Source organism: Microtus pennsylvanicus, chromosome 3 (assembly GCF_037038515.1).
Source record: "Microtus pennsylvanicus isolate mMicPen1 chromosome 3, mMicPen1.hap1, whole genome shotgun sequence".
In the NCBI taxonomy this organism is placed as follows: Eukaryota; Metazoa; Chordata; class Mammalia; order Rodentia; family Cricetidae; genus Microtus; species Microtus pennsylvanicus.
Window position 1 is genome coordinate 117795130 of NC_134581.1, and position 22612 is coordinate 117817741.

General features: G+C 43.6%; 1 protein-coding gene across 3 annotated transcripts in view; it reads left to right on the forward strand.

The window, feature by feature from the left end:
• The first annotated feature begins 243 nt into the window (after window positions 1–243).
• Slc26a7 (solute carrier family 26 member 7) overlaps window positions 244–22612 on the forward strand; it is a 109454-nt gene continuing 87085 nt past the window's right edge. For 2 of the 3 annotated variants that reach the window (XM_075966933.1, XM_075966935.1), the window contains exons 1-2: window positions 244–364; window positions 613–836. In XM_075966933.1, the coding sequence (XP_075823048.1) occupies window positions 644–836 (193 nt within the window). In that variant the 5' untranslated portion in view covers window positions 244–364; window positions 613–643. The remainder of the gene's footprint in view (window positions 365–612; window positions 837–22612) is intronic. The other variant, XM_075966934.1, reaches the window with a different exon arrangement.

Consider the following 22612-nt stretch of genomic DNA (forward strand, 5'->3'; position numbering starts at 1 on the left):
TTTCTGTTCTTTGTGGAGCTGGCGAATGGAAATGGACACCTCAGAGAAGCATGGCTGCATTCTCTGAGCATACTCCCCGCTGCAGATCCCTGTGGCAGTCAGGAATCAGCTTTAGCTAGTGGAGACACTGGGCTGGCCAATGCTTCCTGGTTTCATTAGCATAGCCCAGCCCACTTCCAACACACGCCCCGCACTACCTCATTAACCATTGGGAATGCAGCCAAAAACATAAGACGACAGTGAATATAAGGGGAATTACTGGCAAGGGAGCTGTAGCCATCTCACCACTGAACCCATTCCTTTCCCAAGACCAGAAAAGTGTTCCATTAGCAGGAACCATCTCTTACTCAGATAAGAATTCAAGGTTTGGGTCTCTAATTTTTATCTAGAACAATTAGCTGAACTCTGCACAGTAAGACCCCCAGCTCAGTTGCATCAATTTATGTTCCTGCCACCTCTCTTCCCCTCTCCTCTCTCTCCTCTCTTCCTCTCCCACTTACTGTTTTCTGAACAGCTTTGGCATTGTAAACCACAGACGAACTGGAGCCTGGCATTGAAAGGAGGTGTTCATCAGCCGTTTTTTTTCTCTCTCTCTCTCTCCCTTGTTTGAAGAAGTTGACTACTACAGGAGGGGATCTGGAAAATGACCGGAGCAAAGAGGAAAAAGAAAAGCGCGCTGTGGGGCAAGGTGCACGCCCCCCACTGCGAGGACGTTAAACAGTGGTGGAGAAGGCGCCTACCTATTTTGGAATGGGCACCACAGTACAGTCTGAAGGAAAACCTGCTGCCAGACACTGTGTCTGGGCTCATGTTGGCAGTTCAACAGGTGACACAGGGTGAGTGTGGCGTTCGAGTTTACTCTTCTATGTTGAATTCTTGCTGCTTTGCTTCTTGGATGGGGATCATGATCTAGGCGTGACAGTCTAGTTAATGAAACAGACTTTTAATAAGATGGATATAAGCATTAGTAAAATAAGCAGAGTTGATGTTTCTGTGTAAGATTTGCTTAATTGCTTTTAAAATTACTTGGCTTTTTGTTTAGGGAGGGGGGGCTTGGAATTAAGCAATTAAGCACCAACCCTTGAATGGAATTACATATTTTGCAATGTTAAAGTTCATACTGATTCAAAGTAAAAGATTGGTAATTGTGGGGAAAGGAGCTCTTATAACTTCACTGTGCTGACACAATTTCCTACCTCCATCGAATATGCTACGGAATAGTTCCTGTTTTGAATACAATCACCTTTGAGCCTAATTAGCACCGCACACTTACCTGCTGTAGCCTTGGGACTCGCTCTAAATAGGGAATGGAGCTCTCAGTACATAAAGGAGGCTTATTGCCAAGATCACTGTTTGCGAAGAGAATCCTGCGTCCTCGGAGCATGTGTGGGCTGCATGTGCCTGTTTACTCCTGCAGCGCATTTCCTGCAGCATGCGTGCCTCAGTAAGAAGTGAACACGGTGAGAAATCGGACTTCTAACTTTCCCAGAGCAGCAGATTCAAAAAGAGGCATTCTTTGTGCTTGTGTGTGCATGTGTGTGTGTGTGTGCATGCATATGTGTGTGTGTGTGTGCGCGCGCGTGTGCGTGCATGCATGTGTGTGTGTGTGTGTGTGTGTGTGTGATTTCCCTAAAGGTATGTTCTCACAGGCTTTGGCTAACTCAGGTAATAATTTTCTACCTGTAGCCAGGAGAGGATTGCTCAGCTTCCCGGCTTTCAAATGTTGGAACAGTTTTCTTGGCAGAGAGTCCTTGGGATTACATTTCAATACAGTTTCACTACCTCCCTGGCTTTAACTATTATTTATTCTGTTCAATTATAAGCATGCTTTTAATGAAATTATTCTGTAACTGGAACAAACTGGTTTGTGTGTTTGTGTTTTCAGTCTGATTAGGAACATCTGCATGGGGGTCTTTAAGAGCCACGATACTATCATACTTTATGGGGTCCAATTTTACTGCTTAACTCTGTGCTGTACTTTTAATGACCATTTTGCTAACAGTGAAGCATAGTAATCTTTAAAAAATGCAAAGTTAATAACAGGTCAGGACATCTCTAGGTTTTCTTGTCTTTGATTTTAAATTCCAGATGAAACACCACATGACTTGATAGCTTAGGTGATGAGCTTAGAGGTTCCCCTCCCTGACCGAATAGTTTTACCATATCCTATAGACTGAGTTTGCAGCTATTTAGTGTAAAATGAAAGGGGAGTAATGAAGATCTTAGCAGTTCTTGTCTTTTTATTTTTGAAAAACACCCAGTGACCAAGAACATTTGGAAAGGTGATACAATTTCCTTGGGCTCATCATTAAGATACAGCTTGTGTGCAAGCCTTTGGTAGTTAGCTTTGTTCAGTTTTGAGTGACTCTTTTTAACAAGCCACCTGTTACATTGATCAGGAAGAAGCGTTAGTAAGTTCCCAGCTGGAGAGAACCAGCTTACTCAGCCCTGGTACCAGGAGAAGTACGGATCAGGCTGCTAGGTCTCCTGGAAATGGACAGTTGCACTGCCCGGAAGAATGTAAACACTTTTCCTGTTGGAAGAAAATACAATCTCTTCTTCAAAGGACCTTTTAAAAATGCATTTCTCAATCTTTTCCAATCTCTTCTACTCTGAGGAGTTCAAAGGTAAAATATCAAAAGCCCCCCACGTGTTGTTAGGGACTCACTATTTAAAATAGTCCAGAGTTGTCATTAACCTTACCATGGGAGGAAATGGAGGCTCAAAACGGTAAATTCCCTGGCCCTCATACCTGAGAAGTGGTGGAGTCTGGACTTGAGTCCAAAGCCAACATGCTCAACCTTTTCACTTTACACACTATACTACCAAAACCATCAGACGTTTTGCAAGACCAATGTTATTTGTAACAGGAGACATCTCTTTGGAAAAGTTGGAGAGTCTTTCTCCTCAAATAAGGCCCATGTTCAAGTTTCAGCCCTGAAGTGGTAGAGACACAGCAGAAGTGACCAGAAAAGCAGCCCGTGATGGAGCCCTGCAGACATATACTGTTCATTTTGCTGGAAGCTGATGCTCCCCACCATCCCCGTCCCTTTAGGGAGATTAGAAGAAGGAAAGAGTGGAGTTTGCTCTTGTGCCATAATGTAAGCAATAGAATCAGAGCCCTTCCACCTTCACTGCTATGTAAAGCAGTATTTAAGTCATTTAACACAGCTGAGTTATAAGGGATTTCTGAATCCGATGCCCTTTCACCTATAAATCCTGCCCTCTTAGAAGTCACGTTTCCTTTCTCTTATTTCTAGAAGTGAAGTCAAAATCAAGATAAGGAAAAGTATCCTGAGTGATACCACAGTCGTGTTAAACGATCTAATTCAAGACTTCTAACTGTGAGATAGATGTTCTTCACACACCTGGCTCCTCTATTGCAGTGAACTGTTTTTCCCCCCTCCTATTTATCTGGTCTTCTCTCCCAGTGAACCTCTGGAGATTTTACCTCCTCTTCTTCCCATCAAACATCTTAGAGATGTTTGTCAGACGTTCTTATATTACAGACTCAAACCCTGGCCCCATGCTTGGCAGGCTGTAGACGGCTTTGTCTGCAGACAGGACTCTAACACCATAGCTATGCTATGGAAGCTTTCTTTACAATCTGAGAGCCATGTATTAATCTACACCAACCGAGACTTCCTACAAGCACAGCGGAAGCCAGAGTGCTCCCCCTATCACTATAGAACTGGCTGGAAAGCACTACAAACAGAACATTTGGTCTTCTAAAACAAACACACCAGATAACATTGCTACCCCAACCAGAATTACAGTAAGTAACCATAAAGGAACTTGTAGACACAAATGTCTACCGATGTCAAGAGATCTCTTGGCATACATACCAGAAAGAGGTTTAGAGTGGGCAGGCACATCAGTTGCCTGAATCCACCCAGAATGTAAGGGCGAAAGGACAATTGACGTCAAGTAACCTGGCTCTAGAGTCGCCTGCTTGCTTTTGCACTCGGAATTCTCTTAGAGTGAGTCCTGTTTGGTATCCTGAACCCTCCCCTCTCTCCTGCCACCTTCCCCTCCTTCTTTAAGCCACGTCCTTAATGTCTGCCCTCTAGCTGTTGCTATGGAGATTGTGACCCTTGGGGAAAGACCATAGACTCAATCTTAGTATAGTCCTAAGATTTATTGATTAGTTGGTATCAGGAAAGAAGGGGTATGGAGAAGGGCTCCTAAGGTGGGGGGAAATCACATGAAGACCTTCAATATCTATACAAGCAAGCAAAATCTATTCTGTTCTGCCAGGTTAAGTGGTTAAGGCAACTCAAAACAATCTGGGCATCTGCGTAAGCAAGTTACAGAGGCAAAAAAAGCAGTGAGTCATAACAAGTTGGTGGTCACACTGTACACTTTTGGGCGGGGGGCGACTGAGTCAGGGTTACTGGGAACTCATCTTGCAGGGACTGGAGTCAGAGACAAAGGGCTGGTGGGTGTCCACATGGATGCCTGGCATATAATGGTGCCTCTTTAGCCATAACATTATTTTTCCAGCCAAGTAGACTTACTTCATGTCCTTGCTGCTTCTTAATGGGCTGAATTACTTAAATCATTGTCTCGTGGCTCTTCACTGTCTGCTCTGCCTCCTGTAGCTCTTTTGTCCCACCGCTGCCAGTATGCTAATAAAAAAATAAAATAAAAACGGTCTGACCATATTGCTTCCCCGTGCATAACTGTTTCATATCTGCCTATTTCTGCTAGAATGAAAAATTGAATTACTCAGCATGCCTTATTAAATGGTTAACAAACTGAACCTCACTGTATAAAGCTGCGCTAGCGATCTCTCTCTCTCCAAACCTTCTCCATCTCCTGGGAGGAGGAATGTTTTCCTCCTCCTCCCTTTGTCCTTTTTACATATCTCTGCGATAGGCTTTATTTAATACATGGTATTGTAAACTTCTGATAGAGTTCTTTCCACGTCTGTGAGCTCTGAAAACAAAGACAGTGTTTCCTTCTTTGTGTTCTTACCAACCTGGATATTACCTAGCACAGGGAAGTCGGGTTTAAGTAAATATTGAAAGGTTTAAGGCATTCCCTGAGCCGCTGGTTCTCCTCTTGTGGCCTGCTGGCACTGTAGGAAGACTGTGGAACTCATTTTAAATCTGATGCTGTGAAAATAAATGTAAGAAATATGCTGATAGGGAAAGGCGTTAACGTGCGAGTAACTGGGGTCGTCTACCTTCTTGTGTCTTTCTGGACAAAACTGATAAAGACTCTTTCTTTGTCCCAAACAGTTGATATTTCATTTTTCTTTTTCAAAGCAGTTTTTGTTAATTCTTTGATAATTTCATATGGCATGTTTGGATCGTATCCTTCCCTTCCTCCAAACTTTCCCAGATAGCCGCTCCCCACCTCCATCCCTGTCTCTGTGCCTTCTTTTTCCCCTCCTTTTTTCCTCTTCCCTCATCAACCCACCCCCAGTTTGCATTGGCTGACACTCCTGGGTGTGAGGCCTGTCCTGGAGTGTCAAATAATGTTAATTGTTATCATTATTTTTGTCCAACCAATACTAACAAGATGGATACTTCATATAAACAATTCAATACTGTCTCTTAAAGAGAGAGGATGTGATAACACAGGACCCACATCCCCAAGAGGGGAGCTGTTCCTCCTTCTACTCGGACAGGGTAGTTTTTGAGTCAGCCGTTCACCCACCCACCCACCGACACCCATCCAGGCATTCCCATCACCTGCTCACCCTACGGGTAGCTGGTTTTGTCTCCGTTGCAAAAACTATCTCCCACATCTATGGCAAAAAGCTTTGAACCTGCCCTTAAATAAAATGTTTATAGGGAGATTACATAGCCTTAGGTTCTTAAACCACATTCATGGAACCGGTAGGCTTTGGAATTGTGCCAATACAATCCTATATACCCTATATATGCATTTTTGTATTTGTTTATTTCTTTGTTTGCTTATTTAGTTGATATCCCCCCATACTTTCACCACCCACCTCTATGCCAGCCCCTTTCCCACACCCCTCTGTTTCCATCTCCCCAGTCCATTTCTCCTCCTATTCTCCCATGCATAACAACAAAACATGGCATATCAAGTTGTAGTAAGACTAAACACCGCCCCATGGATTAAGGCTGGTCAAGGTGACCCAATATGAGGAGTAGGGTCCCAAAAGAGTCAGAGACAGCCCCTTCTCCCACTGTTAGGAATTCTGTAAGAGGGCCAAGTTATACAAGTGTAAGATACATGCAGAGTGCCTATATGCAGGCTCCCTGGTTGTAGGTTCAGTCTCTGTGAGCCCCTATGAGCCCAGGTTAGTTGGTTCTGTGAGTTTTCTTGTGGTGTCCTTGACCCCTTTGACTCCTACACTCCTTTCTCCTCCTCTTCTGCAGGATTCTCTGAGCTCCACCTAATGTGTGGCTATGGGACTGCATCTGTTCCCATCTGTCCCATCTGTTGCTAAATGAAGCTTTTCTGATACCCTTTTCATTTTTATTGTTTATCTTTAAGGAGACAGGGAGAGATTCAACAGGTTTTACCAGATTGCTTCAGGTTGAATTGCCTCTCACTGCTGTAAATATAAACACTGATGTGTTCCTTTCAAAGAAGGAAAAATAAACTTTGTCAATATTTCACAATAAGATACTTTCAAGAAACTATCTGTAGGAATAAAACAGTTTTAAAATTCAGGAGCTTTTATTACTTATTACTGTTCCCAGGCAAGAGCTCTTCCTTATAGGCAGTGTTCATTAATCGATGCCCAGACAACCTCGTTACTAATGCCTTCTATAGATGAGCATACACCTGTAGTGAATGCAAGCCCCCGTAGCTGTTGCCCACATGCCTGGCCAGTCAACAGGTGTACCACTGATCTGTTTTGCTCACACTCTAGCCTTCATGGCTGCTACGGCGTGACTGTTTGCCGCACGGAGAGCCAAGCTCAGAGAGAAGCAGGAAACGTAGATTGCTTATCCTGTGAGAACCAAAGCCGCTGAAAAGCTTCCCAGGAGTGCTTAGCCTTGTACCTGAGGGGACCTAGATGTTTTGTTCCTGACCCATGAAAACCCGAAGCTGCCGTGGGGTTGCCTGATGATTGAACCACAACATTTTGGGTGGCAGAACAAAGATGGGTATTCCTGATAATTATGCAGAATAAATGCAGTCCTGGCACCAAGACATGTGTACAGAAGCTGAGCTTCATTGCACTCCCAAGAAGACTTGAGCTGCGTGGGGAATGATGAGTGGAAATTCCTGAAGCCTACAGCCCTGCAAAGACTGCAGGCTTTTCTGGGGGTTCTCCCCAACATACCTCAGCCTCAGGGACACAGAATTCTATCATTACCTATGCCTCTCTAATGCAGCTCCGTAAATTGTGCTATTTTCCTGCTGGGAGAGGGCCAGTGGTAGCCAGGCACTCCTCAGGAAGTCTCAGGCATAGTGTCTGTGTCCTCTACAAAGATCTGCAGGGGATCTAGTGACATTTTGCTGGCTTCTCCTTCTCCATCTCCTCCCCCACCCCATGACTTCTTTCTCAAATAATCGCTCCAGATTTTATGTAACACTTTTGATTTTATTTTTCCTCAACATAAAAGGATGAGAATCAGATATTAAAGAACCATTAAAATGTTTGAAACTATATACACGAAAGAGTCAGGACCTTTCTTGGTAGGGACTGAAATTGTGACAAGATTTGCAATAATTGTAGTAAGTTGAAGACTTAATAGATGGCTTTTGCAGTCTTTGCTATATAGTTCCTGGCTTCCATGTTTGACACTGAAGCTTCTTCCTTGACAAGTTTTAATATCTGACCCTCCTCTTTGTTTTGGGGAAGAAGACCTCATCCATTTTTAGTACACCTAGGCTAAGTGAGATGTTACTTCTGGCTTTGGTGATAATGTCCATTTTTATCAGAGGTCGGAATGTGCCTAGAGTAGAACTCTCTATTTTGTGGACCAATTGGAACCACACAGAGACTGGTGAGACTCAAAAAAATGGTATGTGGGTATCATCTCAAGAAATCATGGTTTTCGAGAGGCAGTATCAAGCCTGGACACGGTGATGGGCTTGCTCTTTGCTCTTGCCCGTTTCTCCCCCTGCTCCATCTCTCTGTGTCTGTCTTTGTCTCCCTCCCTCTCTTTCCTTCTCTTTCTCTCTTTCCTTCCTGTTGTTGACCCTGGCACTAATCTGCAGTTGTGGGGCACTAGATCTACTCACAGTTATATTACATTTGGCTTCTATTAACTATGGCTCAAGACTTGGTCGTTGGCACATCTCCACACTTCTGGCCAATGTCTAATTCAGGAAAGAGAGCCGCCCTCTACACACAGGGCAGGGGTTTACAGACTAGTCATTTATCATTTTTACATGGAAAGGACAATAAAAATAACTGCGTGGTTCAGTAAGTTAGCCTGGGAACTACCACACGTGTGGACCTCAGGAAAGGACGACTCCCTTCATTCTGGGGCTGATGACAATAGGGACAATGCACCTGGATGTCTTCCAAGGCCCCTCAGAATTGAAGATGAAGTCACACAACAAAGGTCAGGACAGAGAGAAACAGTCTTGGTGACACACTGTCTTTTTATTTGTGTGCAGGCACTTTTTTTGTGTGTGCTTATCCTGGTTTGGTTTCTTCTGATGGCTAATGACACATTTTGGTGCTATCTCAAGCTAAGTGTGTTAGAAAAATTGTTACTAATCTTGTGAAACCCAGCAGGGCAAATAATATTGAACTTTATATTCTCATAAGGTCCAGAGTTTGAGTCTCATAACTATAACTTTGTTGCTCTCAATTCTAGCATAGCTAAGATAGAGTACAACATGGGCTTACCAGGGTTCACTCTTTGTTGCCATCTCTCTCTCTCTCTCTTTGTGTGTGTGTGTGTGTGTGTGTAAAACACAACTTGACTTTGGAAAGGCTTTACGGACTGTCCTTTGCGTTGATCCCTCAGGCTGCAACATGTGCATGTTGTTTGTTGGATAAAGCCCAGTGTGCGTAGCTGATGCAGAGATGACATCATCCTGCACCACTGCTCTTTCCGCAAGGGGTCTCTTACAGACTGCCACAGTATCTTAGGATACACAGGAAGGGGATATATGATTTAACCCCGGTCTGAGCAGCAGGGAATGAGTTTACCCCTTAGCAGTTATGATACAGCATAAAGGGCTTGAGTGAGACTTAGTGGGCCGTCAAAGGCACAAAGAGCGTGTCCCAGAATGAATAACTAGTACCAAGAAACTAAAAGTCTTTATTTATTTTGTCCCTTCTCTCCGAGCTCTTTCATCTTCTATCAGATTAGGTGCATCTCATACCTTCATTACTCACAGGACAGAGCACAGTCATAGACATTAACTGACTCCCCATTCTGAGCACAGCAATGTAGTGCTTGCCTCTCTTAACTTTTCTCACATCAGAGCTATCTTCCCATCAGACACAACTCTTGCTACCCACCACCAGCCTCCACAGCAAGGCCCCCTCCCTCCCTCCCTCCCTCCCTCCCTCCCTCCCTCCCTCCCTCCCTCCCTCTCTCCCTCTCCCCTCTCCGCCTTGAGGAGTGACTCACTGTGTAGCTGAGGGGGACCTTGAATCTCTCCTCTTCCCATCTGCTAAGTGCTGAAACGCAGTCATGCACCAAGGCATTCTGTTGTTTATACAATGCTGGCCATGGAACTTAGAGCTCTGTTTATGCTGGGTGTGCCCCCTTCTAATTGATCTATAGCCCCAGACCCCAATTTCATCTTAGCACACATTTTTCTAAATAAAAGGCAAAGTTGTGTACTTGGTTATGTTTTCTTTATTCTCTGGACGTCCTGCTTTCATGACCCATTTTTGTGGGCTTCAGCTGTATCTTTTCTGCTAGTGTGTTATGGAATAAGATTTGCAGCTCAATATTTTTTCTCCCCTAAACTAGACTTATCTATCCAGTTGGTTTTTGATGACCATCATCTCAATGTTTCCCAGCAACATGGCTAAATTGAATATGTTATTTTTTCCCCTCCATCCAGACCTTATCCTCTACTTTTTGGTACAATGAAAGTTACCTCCATCTACCTAGTGGTCAGAACCTTAGAAATGACTGTCCTCACCTTCCCTCTTTCCAGACATAGTCTATTAACCGCATTCTAAACTACTCTAACTGATACCCATTGTCTTTGCAGCAACTTCCCTGGCAATAGAAATATGATTAACTGGGCTCCTCCTTGTGGATTCCCTGGTGCCAGGTTCCTCGCTAACCCCAATAATGTCTCCCACAGTCAAGATATTTCTTTCCTTGCTCTCCCTCTCTGTTTTCCCATCTCGACCATCCTGTTCCTTCATGTTTTCCCCCTCTCTCCCTTTCTCCCCACTCTTCTGACCTCCCTTCTCTGCACCCCCACACTTCCAATTTTTCTCAAGAGTTTTTGTCTATTTCCCCTCGCCAAGGGGATCCATGTATGTTTCTCTTAGAGTTCCCCTTGTCACCTTGTTACTCTGGGGTCATGGATTACAGGCTGGTTATCCTTTGCTTTATGTCTAATATCCAGTTATGAGTGGTGGAGAGGGTGCCTGGATAGGCCGCTCCCTGTAATCAGACTGATGACTTCCTTAATTGTCATCATAGAAACTTCATCCAATAGCTGATAGAAGCAGATGTAGAGATCTGAACCAAGCTTCTGGACACCAGTTGAAGATGGGGAGGAGCAATAGTAAGAGCAAAGGGGTCAAAACCATGATGGGGATACCCACAGAGACAGCTGACCTGAGTTAGTGGGAGCTCATTGACTCCAAACTGATAGCAGCAAAACCTGCATGGGACCAAACTAGGCCCTCTGAATGTGGGGGACAATTGTGTGGCTGGGGCCGTCTGTGGTGCTTGAACTGACTTTTTGGAGCCCATTCTTTTTTGAAGAATACCTTGCTCATAGTGGGGAGGGCCTTGGTCTGGCCTCAACGTGATGTGCCAGACTTTGTTGATTCCCCATGGAAGCCTTACAATTTCTGTGAATGGGGGGTGGGGGTAAAGGTGAGGGGAGAGGAAAGAGGGGAGGGAGTGGGAACTGGGATTTGTATGCAAAATGAGGAAAGATCGTTTTAAAAAATAAATTAAAAAATGAAATATGACTAACCTTCCCCAAATGTTCAAAATATGACATACAAGATAAACCTTCCCCGAATATTATAGTGATCTTTATAACACTTCAACAACCTGTTACATAGTTTTTATATAGTGGAAGAAATATTTAAATACAGATTTCTCTGACACCCAAGCCTTCAGAACCTCCCTCTACCACCTTCTTCTTCTTCTTCTTCTTCTTCTTCTTCTTCTTCTTCTTCTTCTTCTTCTTCTTCTTCTTCTTCTTCTTTTCTTTTCTTTTCTTTTCTTTTCTTTTCTGTTCAGATGTTTTCTCACATCTTGTCTGTCTGTTGTCTTTTCAAATCCAGAGTCATCCTGGGAAAATAGAGAAGCTTTTGGTCCACCACCATTCCTCGGATTTAAGCTCCGGGCCTGTTAGTCCCAAAGAGTCTGGATCGCAGTGATTCTGTGTTCTCATGCTCGTGTGATCCTGAAGGCACAGGAAATTAGAGCATAGAACCTGAGGACAGTGGCCCTTTGATGAAGCACATGCTTGTGAAGAACAGAATAATGTGTGTGTAGGGTGTAGGGATTTGTTCCCACACAGTCAGGCGATGTGTATTTACTATGTGTTTGTTTCCTCTGGGAGACCCACTGAGAATGTTATTTAATCACAAGCCTGCTGGTAGTGTGACCAGACAGCTGGCTACGCTGCGCCTTGCTAATAATACGGCTCAGACCACCACAAACTAGTTGCCAGATGGAAATAATGTCCACCATTACCCACAGAGCCTGGGCTTCAATTTTGTATGTGCAGTTCTTGGAAGTGCCCACTATGGCTTATTTTTTTTTCAAAATTGCTTAGATATGCCTCACGAAGGCTCTTCATTCATTTCTATTAAAATGTTTGACAGAATTTATAATCTTTTGCTATGTTCATGGGAAGAGACAGAAAAGCATAAGACAACAAGCTATCTCACAAGGGGCTTATTATTTTTCTTCAGAAATGTGTACAAAAGTATATGAGAATATGATCTTGTTATTACGACCTTGAATATACCATTCTGCAGTTGGTTTGAAAAGGCGGGAACTCTTTTTTAAACTGAAGGTTGGTGGAGTATCGGTTTCAGCTAATTTTTACCTTGAATATATTGTATAACCCAGGGACCCGCCAAAGAATCCTGTTTTTATTCAGGAACATTAAGACTAGGACGATCTTGTCAATATAACAACATAACAGCATAAAGTGAATGGTTGGTGGTAAGAATTGAACCAATAGAGGGGAGAAAGTAACTATTAAAAATCTACCAAGATTTGGTGAAAACCAGGTTCCTATTACTATTCCCATGGAGGGACTCTCTAAACTCTGTGCACACAGGGGTCTTTGGAGAATGACACCCACCTTGTTAGCTAAGCAAGCAGGCAGAGCACAAGTCTGGCTGAGCTGGGGAAAACAGCCCTGATAAAGGCAAGGTCTGAAGGTGCTGTGGAAATGCAAGACAGATATGTTAGAGTTTGCTCTTAGGTGAGCTCTTCTCTTCATACTCAACACACAATACAATCGCAGGAGAGAGAAAAGATGCCCCCAGGACGTGGACCCCCTCCTACTAGGAAATGTCTTCACTCTGTTCAACTTTAACTCCTGAGAGGGGAAGGGGATGGTGGTGTGCAGAGGGAACCTGAGAACTTCGCTTCCACATGTTGAGCCATGCTCGTGGCACTATTTCGAGAAGCCATAACTGGAGCTGAGAATTCCCAGAAAGAAGCTGCACCTTCAGATGAACCTCTGCCAGGCTGATTAACTGATCCGAACTTGAGTGACTGCAATTTTAGGAATGCTGCAGGCCTAGAGCTGTGTTATCTGGGCCATCATTGGCCCTCCTCATAGCCAGTTATTGTCTCTCTCTGTGCCGGGCCTAACTGCTGTGTGACCATTAGGTAAATGATTTGTAATGTTAAAATAGTGCGGTAGTTGTCCTTTGCCAAGCGGTAGCTCAGCTACCTTCCACCAACCCAAGTGCCAGCTGCAGAGTCCAAGGGTCTCTCTGCTCTGATACAGCCCACCTCTCTCTTGTTCCTACCAGTGCAGAGTCTGAGGGTCTCTCTGCTCTGATACAGCCCACCTCTCTCTTGTTCCTACCAGTGCAGAGTCTGAGGGTCTCTCTGCTCTGATACAGCCCACCTCTCTCTTGTTCCTACCAGTGCAGAGTCTGAGGGTCTCTCTGCTCTGATACAGCCCACCTCTCTCTTGTTCCTACCAGTGCAGAGTCTGAGGGTCTCTCTGCTCTGATACAGCCCACCTCTCTCTTGTTCCTACCAGTGTTTTTGAAGTGTCACGATGTATTGCTTTCTTTATTCTTTGAGTGCAAAAGCTTCATGGAACTGTTAACACCTTGGGAACAACCTAAACCCACATCCCGATGCTACAGCCATCCATATTTGGCTCCAGAATAAACCATCTCTTACCCTCTTTGAGGTGACAACCTTGTTTTGACATTGACAAAACTTGGACCTAAGAATAATGTCGGGCTCAGGAATTGTTGGGAGCAGTGAGATCCTAGATCCTGAATTTTTTGTAATCCCCTGATCTGAGTGCCTACAGCTGCTCTGAGCACGAGACCTTCAGGAGTTCCTGATGGCAGGAGAGTGGTTTCTGGTGGGTTTGGCTGGGGTGTGGCTATCTCTATATAATCTTCCCCTGAAAACAATAAAGAGGGCATTCTTGGGGCTTTGGTGTCGGTGTAAGAAGGTCTGTGTGTGTCAGTCTGTCTCTGCGTCTGGCTGTATTTTAACCTCCAGCCCCCTTGCTCGAGGCTTGCGAACTGGGTGCCAGCGCACAGAGTGCAGACATCGGGGTGCAGTGCGTGGCAAGGAATATTTAAGACAAACCCAGCCACCTGGGGATAGGAGTGTAAAGTTTATCATCCAAGTATCAGTTGTGAGGCCAAACTGAAAAGATAAAACTACTTGTTAGTGTAGTTACAACTCAAGATCTGAACTTCTCTAAGATTTCGCGGACAAAGGGGTCTGAGTTAGAGTTTAGGGAGTTAGCAGTGCTGGCTGAGAGACATTCTGGGCATCCAGTTAGTGTGTGGCAAGGTCACAAGTGCCTTTAAGTGAGGCTTTCGTATGACAGTGGGTGTCCAGGTTAGCTTTACTTAGATTGCCCTGGGAAGGAAACAAACACCAGCCCAGAGGGGGGCAGCATGCCATGGTCTGCGCCGGCAGAGGCTGCTTAGTTTTGCTCAGAACAAGAGATTGGCACTGTGTACTTTTTCTCTTTTTGGGGGATTTCCTCATTTTCATAAGGGCCTTAGTGTTTGGTATAAAATACTTATCCTCCTGAATCATATGAGCTAACTAATCCTCTCTGGGAGTAACGAGATTATCCTTAGGAAATTAAGCCCTTGAGAGTAATATGGTTGTGTCGAATCTATCTTTGAAAAGAAAATCCAACCCCACTCTGCAAAGGAGTATCCTCTTACACAGATGGTCTAATGTGTGCTATAGATTCTTTCTGTGAAACAATTACCCCACCGCACTCCATTGCAATCTTCAGTATGGTTGTTATTCAGTAATGAATGTGACAACATAGCCTCCTGTCTTCTAGAAATATTAAAAAAATGTGTCAGTGCTGAGGGGTAACTCAGTTGGTCAAGTGCTTGCTGTGCAATCATAAGGACGCGAGTTCAGGTCCCCAGTGCACACGTAAAAAGACAGAGCACATGCCTGAGAGCCCAGCAATGAGGAGGCATAAGGAAGAAGAACCCCCAGCTGCAGCTTGCTGTCCAGACTGTGTGATGGAGCCAGTGATCTCTAAGTTGATTGAGAGACCCCGAGGGAGATATGGGGCATCAACTTCTGACCTCCACTTACACACACATGTACACATGCATGAACCTGTACACACACACACACACACACACGATTTATCAAGGTGAAATCTCTGTCATTCCTCTTAGTCATTTCTAAGCAATAATTTCTTGAGATTTAAAGTTGTTTGAAAAAGCAATTTCACCACTAACTTTCCTTTGTGTTTTGTTACTATTAAATTGAATGCATTTGACATTTCAACTTTAAAATGAAGTATTTAATTTTTATTTTAATGTGGTGCATTACATGCTGGTAGGCCCTGGTTTCTATAGCTGCAGTTCCAGCAGGTACTAGGAATGGTGGTAGCAGATGTTCATCAAAAATCCTTATACATCACCCTTCCAGTGCCAAGGTCATTGCTTCCTTTGAAGTGTGCATGTGGTCATGAACTGGCCATCTTTCCCCCTTTATGTAAGCGGACTATTGGTATTTGACCATGTGTTAGAATACTTGTTGGCGATCACCCTTGAGTATTCCTTTCTCCACTTTGTAGAGGCAATTCTTTGAGCTCTTAACCAAGACCATGGGTGCGGGTGCTCCTGATTCTAACATTTCTGCCTGTGATGTTCATCATGTGCCTTCTTCCCATCTGGCTTGAACAAGTGATACCATCATAGCAGCCCTTTTCCTCAGTACCCCAGGGATGCTTCTTAAGAAATGCACTCTATTTTGATAATAGAATTTAAAATACTCTAACTCTTAGAATCCAGCTTTCTCTCTCAATGTATCTTCTCTTGATTGGTCCTCTCTGAGGGAGGCTTCTCGTGTTTCAGTGCCCTTGGACATGAAATGCATGGATCACATTTTGCATGTATTTCCATGTTTTTACAGTTTCCTTTTGTCAGGTTTTCATGCATCTTTGTCAAATTTTCCAAGTAAGATATTTTAATGGAAATTTAGTGAGAACGTCATTTCTTCCCGACACAACTTCAGTAACACCTTTCAGCATAGGCCATTGCCATGCCTCTAGTGTCTTTGGTATTTGGCTAAGGATCTTGTCAAATACTGACACGGGCAGAGCTAAAGTAGAACTCACGTGGAGCCAGGCAGTGGTGGCACATGCCTTCAATCCCAGCACTCAGGAAGCAGAGGCAGGCACGTCTCTCAGTTTGAGGCCAGCCTGGTCAACAGAGCTAGTATTAGTACAGCCAGTACTGTTAAACAGAGAAATGCTGTCTCAAAAAAACAAACGTAAACAACATCCAAGACTCAACGGAACTAGGAAAACACTCTCAAGATACTGATTAGTTAGTGCCTGCAATTTAGATCATAGTCAGTGTATATGTCTTTGATCAGAGAATTTCTTTTCGAGTTCTTCATTCATTTTAATTTTAAAGGTTTATATTCAATTTAGGTGTATGTGTGCCTCCATGAGTTTATGTGCACCACTTGCACCCAGTGCCTAAGAAGACTAGAGGGTGTCAGATCGCCCGAAACCAGAGTTACAGGCAGTTGTTATTCACCTGCGGTGGGTACCGGGACCTGAGCCTCGCTCCTCTGCAAGGACTGTACATGCTTTTAAGAGCTGAGCCATGCATGTGTGTGTTGTGTACACGCAGAGGCCAGAGAAGGCTGTGGGTGTGCTGCTCTGTCATTCTCCACCTTATTCCCTTGAGACAGGGAATCTCACTGAATCTGCAGCTATAATGGAGGTCAGCAATCCCGAGATTGCCCTGATTCCATACCCTCGCGCTGCAGCCCTGGGGTTATCAGGGCTACAGCCGTCTTTCCGCATGGAGTCTGGGGAACGAACTCAAATCATGTGCACACTGCAAGAGTTCTCACCACTGCGCAATTCCCACAGCCTAAGTTTTGCTTTCCTGATACTGAAATGAATTCCTTATATATTTTGGATATTAATCTTTCATCTAATGTATGGTTTGCCAATATTTTCTCTCTCACATGACTTATCTTTCTCCTTACTTTCCTTGGCTATTCAGAACTTTGATATAGTTTTTTTCTCTCCTATTTTGCCTATACTTTGGGAACATGTATAAAATATCCATTGTCTAGACCATAACACAGGGCTTTTCTGCTGGGTTTGGTTTTGGTAGTTTCAGTTTCAAGCCTCAGGTTTAAGGTAACTAATTTTACGTTGTAATTTTATTTTTCTAGTAAGTGCCTCAAAAATTGTAAAATTTAGAACTCACAAAAGTGCCATCTAGCTCAAGATATTTTTATCTTAAACACAATTAAAAAGTAAGCTCAGCCGTTCTTGGTCCTCGGTGCCCTTTGACAGTGAGATCTTCTCTCCTCTCTACTATTTCAGAAGTTAGTTCATGCTTCCTGCCTGCTCCCTCTCTGGTTCCTCCCCCTGTCTCTCCTGGGTTCCCATACTCAGTATGCCAAGGGAGGGCTTGTTCTCGGGCATGACAGCCTATTATGAGACCCGAGGGCACATCTCCTCTTCAGGAGAATATTTCTGTGGGTTTGACACTCCTTTGCTCCCAGTTTCCTTCTCGCCCCTTTGTTCTGTTTTCTCTGCATCTGGTAATTCCTCACTGTTCATTGTTAGATGCTAACCAGACTGCTGCCCTCAGTTTATCTATTCTCCCTCATCAGATGGTATCCAGGGCTTGTACTTTTTTATTTTTATTTTATATCTGTCTGTCTACCTGCCTGCCCGTCTGTCTGTCTTTCTATTTGCAAATCTATCTGTCTGCGTGCATGCACGTGTGCATGTGCGTGCATGTGGGTGTGTGTCTGTGTCTATGTGTATGTGTGCATGGTGTGTGGTTCTAGAATCTTCTGCACACATCTGAGCCCATCATTTCCCTGCAGCTGCCGTCCAGCTCTCATTAATTTTCATTTGATGGAAGCCCTTAAATTAGTTTTTGTGGCTGCTAAGTTCTCATGGAGGAACAAACAAGAAGCCATAGAAGGAAGAGTACCTTCTTTGCTGGCTTAGCCTGAGTAGATGGTTTCTTCAGTGGGAGCTCTATGCATTGCTGAAGCTCCTGTCCAGGTCTCTGGGATCAGCAGGTCTATGGATCATAGTCACAATTGATCAGCGAGACAGCTACTTTGCCAGAAATAGCACTTTTGTGTCAATCAAACCGTCCTCTTTCTCTTCAAACAATGCCATCACTCTAACTTTAAACAGAAGGCAAGTTCTCTCTCTCTCCTTTGGTTGACTGTCTCATGGAGCATCAAAGAGAATGGTGTTGACTCTCTAAGAGGTATAGCTATGGACTGAAGATGCTACTTCCTGGCCTGGATTTTTTTTTCAAGTCAGCACTGAGGGAGTTAGAGGGTAAAGGAGCTCCTGACAGTTCAAATTTCTGTCTTTCAGAATTACAGATATGATAGTAGCACTTGCTGCAGTCATAAGATCCTGTGCACTCTGAAGTACCATTTTCCTATCATAGGAACATATTAGACATTTTTCTATCCCATCAACCAAAGAAACAGTTTGCTAGGATTCTATATTTTGGACATTTTTCTTGTGTGTAAAATGGTCGCAACCTCACTCTAACCATTTTCTCCTTATACTTTGCCAATTGTATTATTTATCACTCAATAATAAGTGTAGATATTTTCCCTTCTTAGGAGCCAGTCATTTGTTACATGACTTAATGTTTAGTTAGCCAAGAAGCATATAATATTTATGTTACTACCAACTGCATATGTGAAGTTAAAATACCAGTTGGGCATTTCTCAGTGTGCACTGTAGAAATACAGACTGAGCTAGCACAATGAAGAAGGGATTTGAGGGCACTTATGTGATAGGTCATCCAGCACTTGAGAAGCAGAGGCAGGTGGATCTCTGTGACATCATGGCCAGCCTGGTGTACAGAGTGAATTTTCAGAATAGCCAGAGCGATCTTGAGAGACCCTGTCTCAGCAAACAAACAAAAAGAAGACAGCTCAGTCGGTAAACTGCTTCTGTTCAAGCTTTAGGTTCTGAGTCCAGTCCCTAGCAACCATGCTTTAGTGTGGGCTTGTAATTCCAGTGGCAGAATTGGGGTCATGAATTGGGAAGCTCCAGGTCACAGTGAGAAACACTGTCTCGAAAATTAAAGTAGAAAAAGGTGGAAGACAGCACCGCTACCCACCTCTGTCTTATATGTACACATGTGCATGTGCTTGCACACGTACAAAATAATAAATAAATGTGAGCACAATTAATTGCTGTATAAATAAAAATACCTTAAGACTGGTATCGAAAAGGAAATGACTATGTAGCCGTGGTGGCTCTAGGTCCTTATCTTCAACTGCCTCAACGTTAAAATAGTCCAGATGTTCTCATTTAGTCCCCCAACAAAGCAAATATGAAATATGGTGAAAAGAGAAGAGGGTTTGGAAGCAACAGAAGGTAGAAAGGAAATGGAAGGGGAGAGGCAGAGGAAAACCAACTTACACAGCACCTTCTACTCCAAGGGATGGATTCCCTGCTTCCTAAGTCTGAAGGAAATAGGAAGGCAAACCCTTCCCTGCTGTTCAGTGTCCTTCCAAGCTCACTGAGCAGGCGTCTGGAGTGTGATGTGGAACACAGGATGGAGCCTTTCTGTTCTTTCTTCTTGTCCCATTGCTGTATTTCCTCCAGATTCCAAACTCACAGAAAGAATTTAACCCTTATTCCTTGGAATGAGAATACCAACTGTCTACCTGTCTATTATTTATCTCTGTTTTCTATATTCACCCATCATAGACTCCTTAAAATACTTTTTAATAGCTGTTTTTGCTGAAAGTACTAAGTGGTGCTGGCTGGCGCAGGGAATTTAGCCTTCCAGTGCTGACCTGGCTTCAGGATGAGTTCTGAATTAATTCACAATACTTCTGATGCTGATTAAGTCAATCAGCCACTTCCCACATTCCAGGTTTTTATAAGAAGCAAGTAAGTTTTGACCACTGGCTAGCTTTTACTTATATAAATTATCTTTCAAAAAAGATTATTTGACTAGCATTATAATTTATCAAATGATAAAGTTGCTAAGTTAAAGTTAACAACTTTGATTTTAAAATAAAAATCTCATCAGGTGGTGGTGGTGCATGCCTTTAATCCCAGCACTCGGGAGGCAGAGACAGGCGAATCTCAGTAACTTCGAGGCCGGCCTTGTCTGCAGAGTGAGTTCTAGGACAACCAGTGCTGAAACACAGTGAAACCCTGTCTCAAAAAAACAAAAACAAAAGAAAATCTCAAACCTCCTAGGTTGCCTGGCTAAATATTTCGAATCACACACATGTTAACGCTGTAGCTGTTCAGGGTAGATTCAGTAGAGGTGAGCAGGAGACCAGGAGCCGCCAGGGTCTCCTATGACCTGGTCATTCAACAATCCTGATGGGCGGCTACCATTTCCTTTCGTAGGTCCTGGAAACTGGAAAGATGTTGTTTAACGAAAGACAGTCGCTTCATTTCTTAGGTAGAAAGTCAGGTTCTCGATGCGTCCACATACTGGCTACTGTTACCATTGTAACAGTAAGTGTATGCCATTCCACTTTGGCTTACATTTCTCTAAGTTCCCCATGCTGAGTCCTGAGCGCACAGTCCTAATTACGGCATCATGTGTTAAGATGGAATGAGGTTTCCTCTCTAAGCACTGGTCACACACACATTCCAAAGACTGCCTTTATACATTTAGCCCCATAACCTCTCCACACTTACGCAAAACACAAAATTTAAATGAACTTACACAGATTCATGAATTAGAAACCTGAAGGTTTTGATATTTGCTGTCTATCAAGAGCAATATTTTGACCTTGCTCAGAATGTGAGGTTGAGGTCCTACTATTAGATGCCTTCAGCTTTGTCCCCCTCTAAACAGTGACACTGTATATCTTCCATAGGGTGCCATGGCAAAGTGTCACAAACTGGGTGGTAAAACATCATGAAATCACTGTCTTACAGCTTTTAAGTCTACAAGTCCCGGGTGTAGGTGTCAGTGGGATTAAATCCTTCTGAAAGCACGAAGAAGAGTAGATACCATGATTCTCTCCTTACTTCTGGTGTTTTGCCGCAGTCCTTAGTAATTATTATTATTATTATTTCTTTTTTGGCAAAAAGAAAGAATGCCCAGTTTCTCCTTCTGCCTTCCTCTGGTGTTTGGGTGTGCTTCTCTTGTTCCGTACAAGTCTTCACTGAAGTGAGAGCATTCGAATTGAGTTAGCCCATATCCACATTACAATAAAACTTTATTTAAAGTAAGTGTCTGTAGCAGTCTCAATGTTTCTTCAACATTCGGAGCAGTTGAAGGTTAGGACTTACTTATATGAGGGACAGAAGTCAACCCACCATGATAACTAACCATGCTGTTATAAGGATCGGCAGTTAGGACAGTGCATTCTTTTGGGAGTGAGCTGTTTTAGCTGTATTGGGGGTTGTAGTTAGTTCTTATTAGAACCAAATGTGAACGTCTAGAAAACGCACTGTAATACCATAGGGGGGCAAAGCTGTGCTTCTGAGTTCTCGGTGCTTGGCCTGGCAGTTGTGAGGTGGAGTCACTAAACGGACATCTACAGATCTCACAACGTAGCACCCCTAGTAGACTGGCTTTACAGGTGCCACCCTAGTACCTGTCACGGTCCTGAATCGCTCAGTTGCTGGAGGCAGCCAGTGTCAAGTGAATGGCCGGCCCTGAAACTGAAGTCAAAGTGCGGCTCCTGCACATAGAAATCACTCTCTATCTGACTTCTTGTTCTCCTTCTTACTCATAGAGACTGAGTCACTTTGTGGTCACCCCAGCCAAAGGTTATCGTAAAAGCAGAAGCAGAGACTGGGTTATCTGCCAGTTCTCAGGTCCTTCTGGGCCAGCAGGCAAGGGCAGTCAGGAAACTCTTTTCAGTGCATGCTGGGGTGGAGAGGAAGGCAGGCTGATATCTTCCCATTGAACCCCAGGTCTTCTCCAAAGGCTGGCCCAGTACCCAGGGCTCACCTCCTGAGAGTTAACACTAGAATCTAGTACTGGAGTATTTTCTGCCCTTTTATGAACCATTGCTATACTTACAAAACATTCCTCCTTAAGAATTGCATATTTGGTTGGGCAGTGGTGGTGCACGCTTTTGATCCCAGCATTTGGGAGGTAGAGGCAGTTGGATCTCTGTGAGTTTGAGGCCAGCCTGGTCTACAGAGCGAGTTCCAGGACAAGCAGGCTCCAATGCTACACAGAGAAACCCTGTCTTGAAAGAACAAAACAAAACTAAACTAAACTAAAAAAAAAAAGAATTGCATATTTTAAGGCCGCCTAGAAACCATTTGCATCAAACTTATATGATTTTATGTATTTCATGCTGCCAAATATGGTTTTTGAGATTTACAAATAACCAGAAATAGAATATCTCTGTTATCTATCTATCTATCTATCTATCTATCTATCTATCTATCTATCTATCTATCTATCTACCTACCTACCTATCATTTATCCGTTGTGTGACACTCTTCCTGGGGAGATGTCACCAAATGTCTACTCACTCCAAAAGGAGAAAAGATGACAAACTAAACTCCAGCTCACCTTGCTTAACCAATGAGTTTCATTGTCGTTATTTACAAGGATATGGATGGGGGCAATTTATAGGAACAGACATGATCAAAGATATTAGCCTCACCAAGAGAGTATCCCAGTATGAGTGGCAGCTTGCAATAGCTGGAGATCAGCATTACAGGTTGGAGTCAGTCTCTTTTAGACTACTCAGCTGATCTGAGCCTTTTCTAGGCATCTTGGCTGGTCTGAGAATGTCTCTTTTATGAGAGTTCTTACTGCTCATAAAAGTTAAATGGTTGGGTA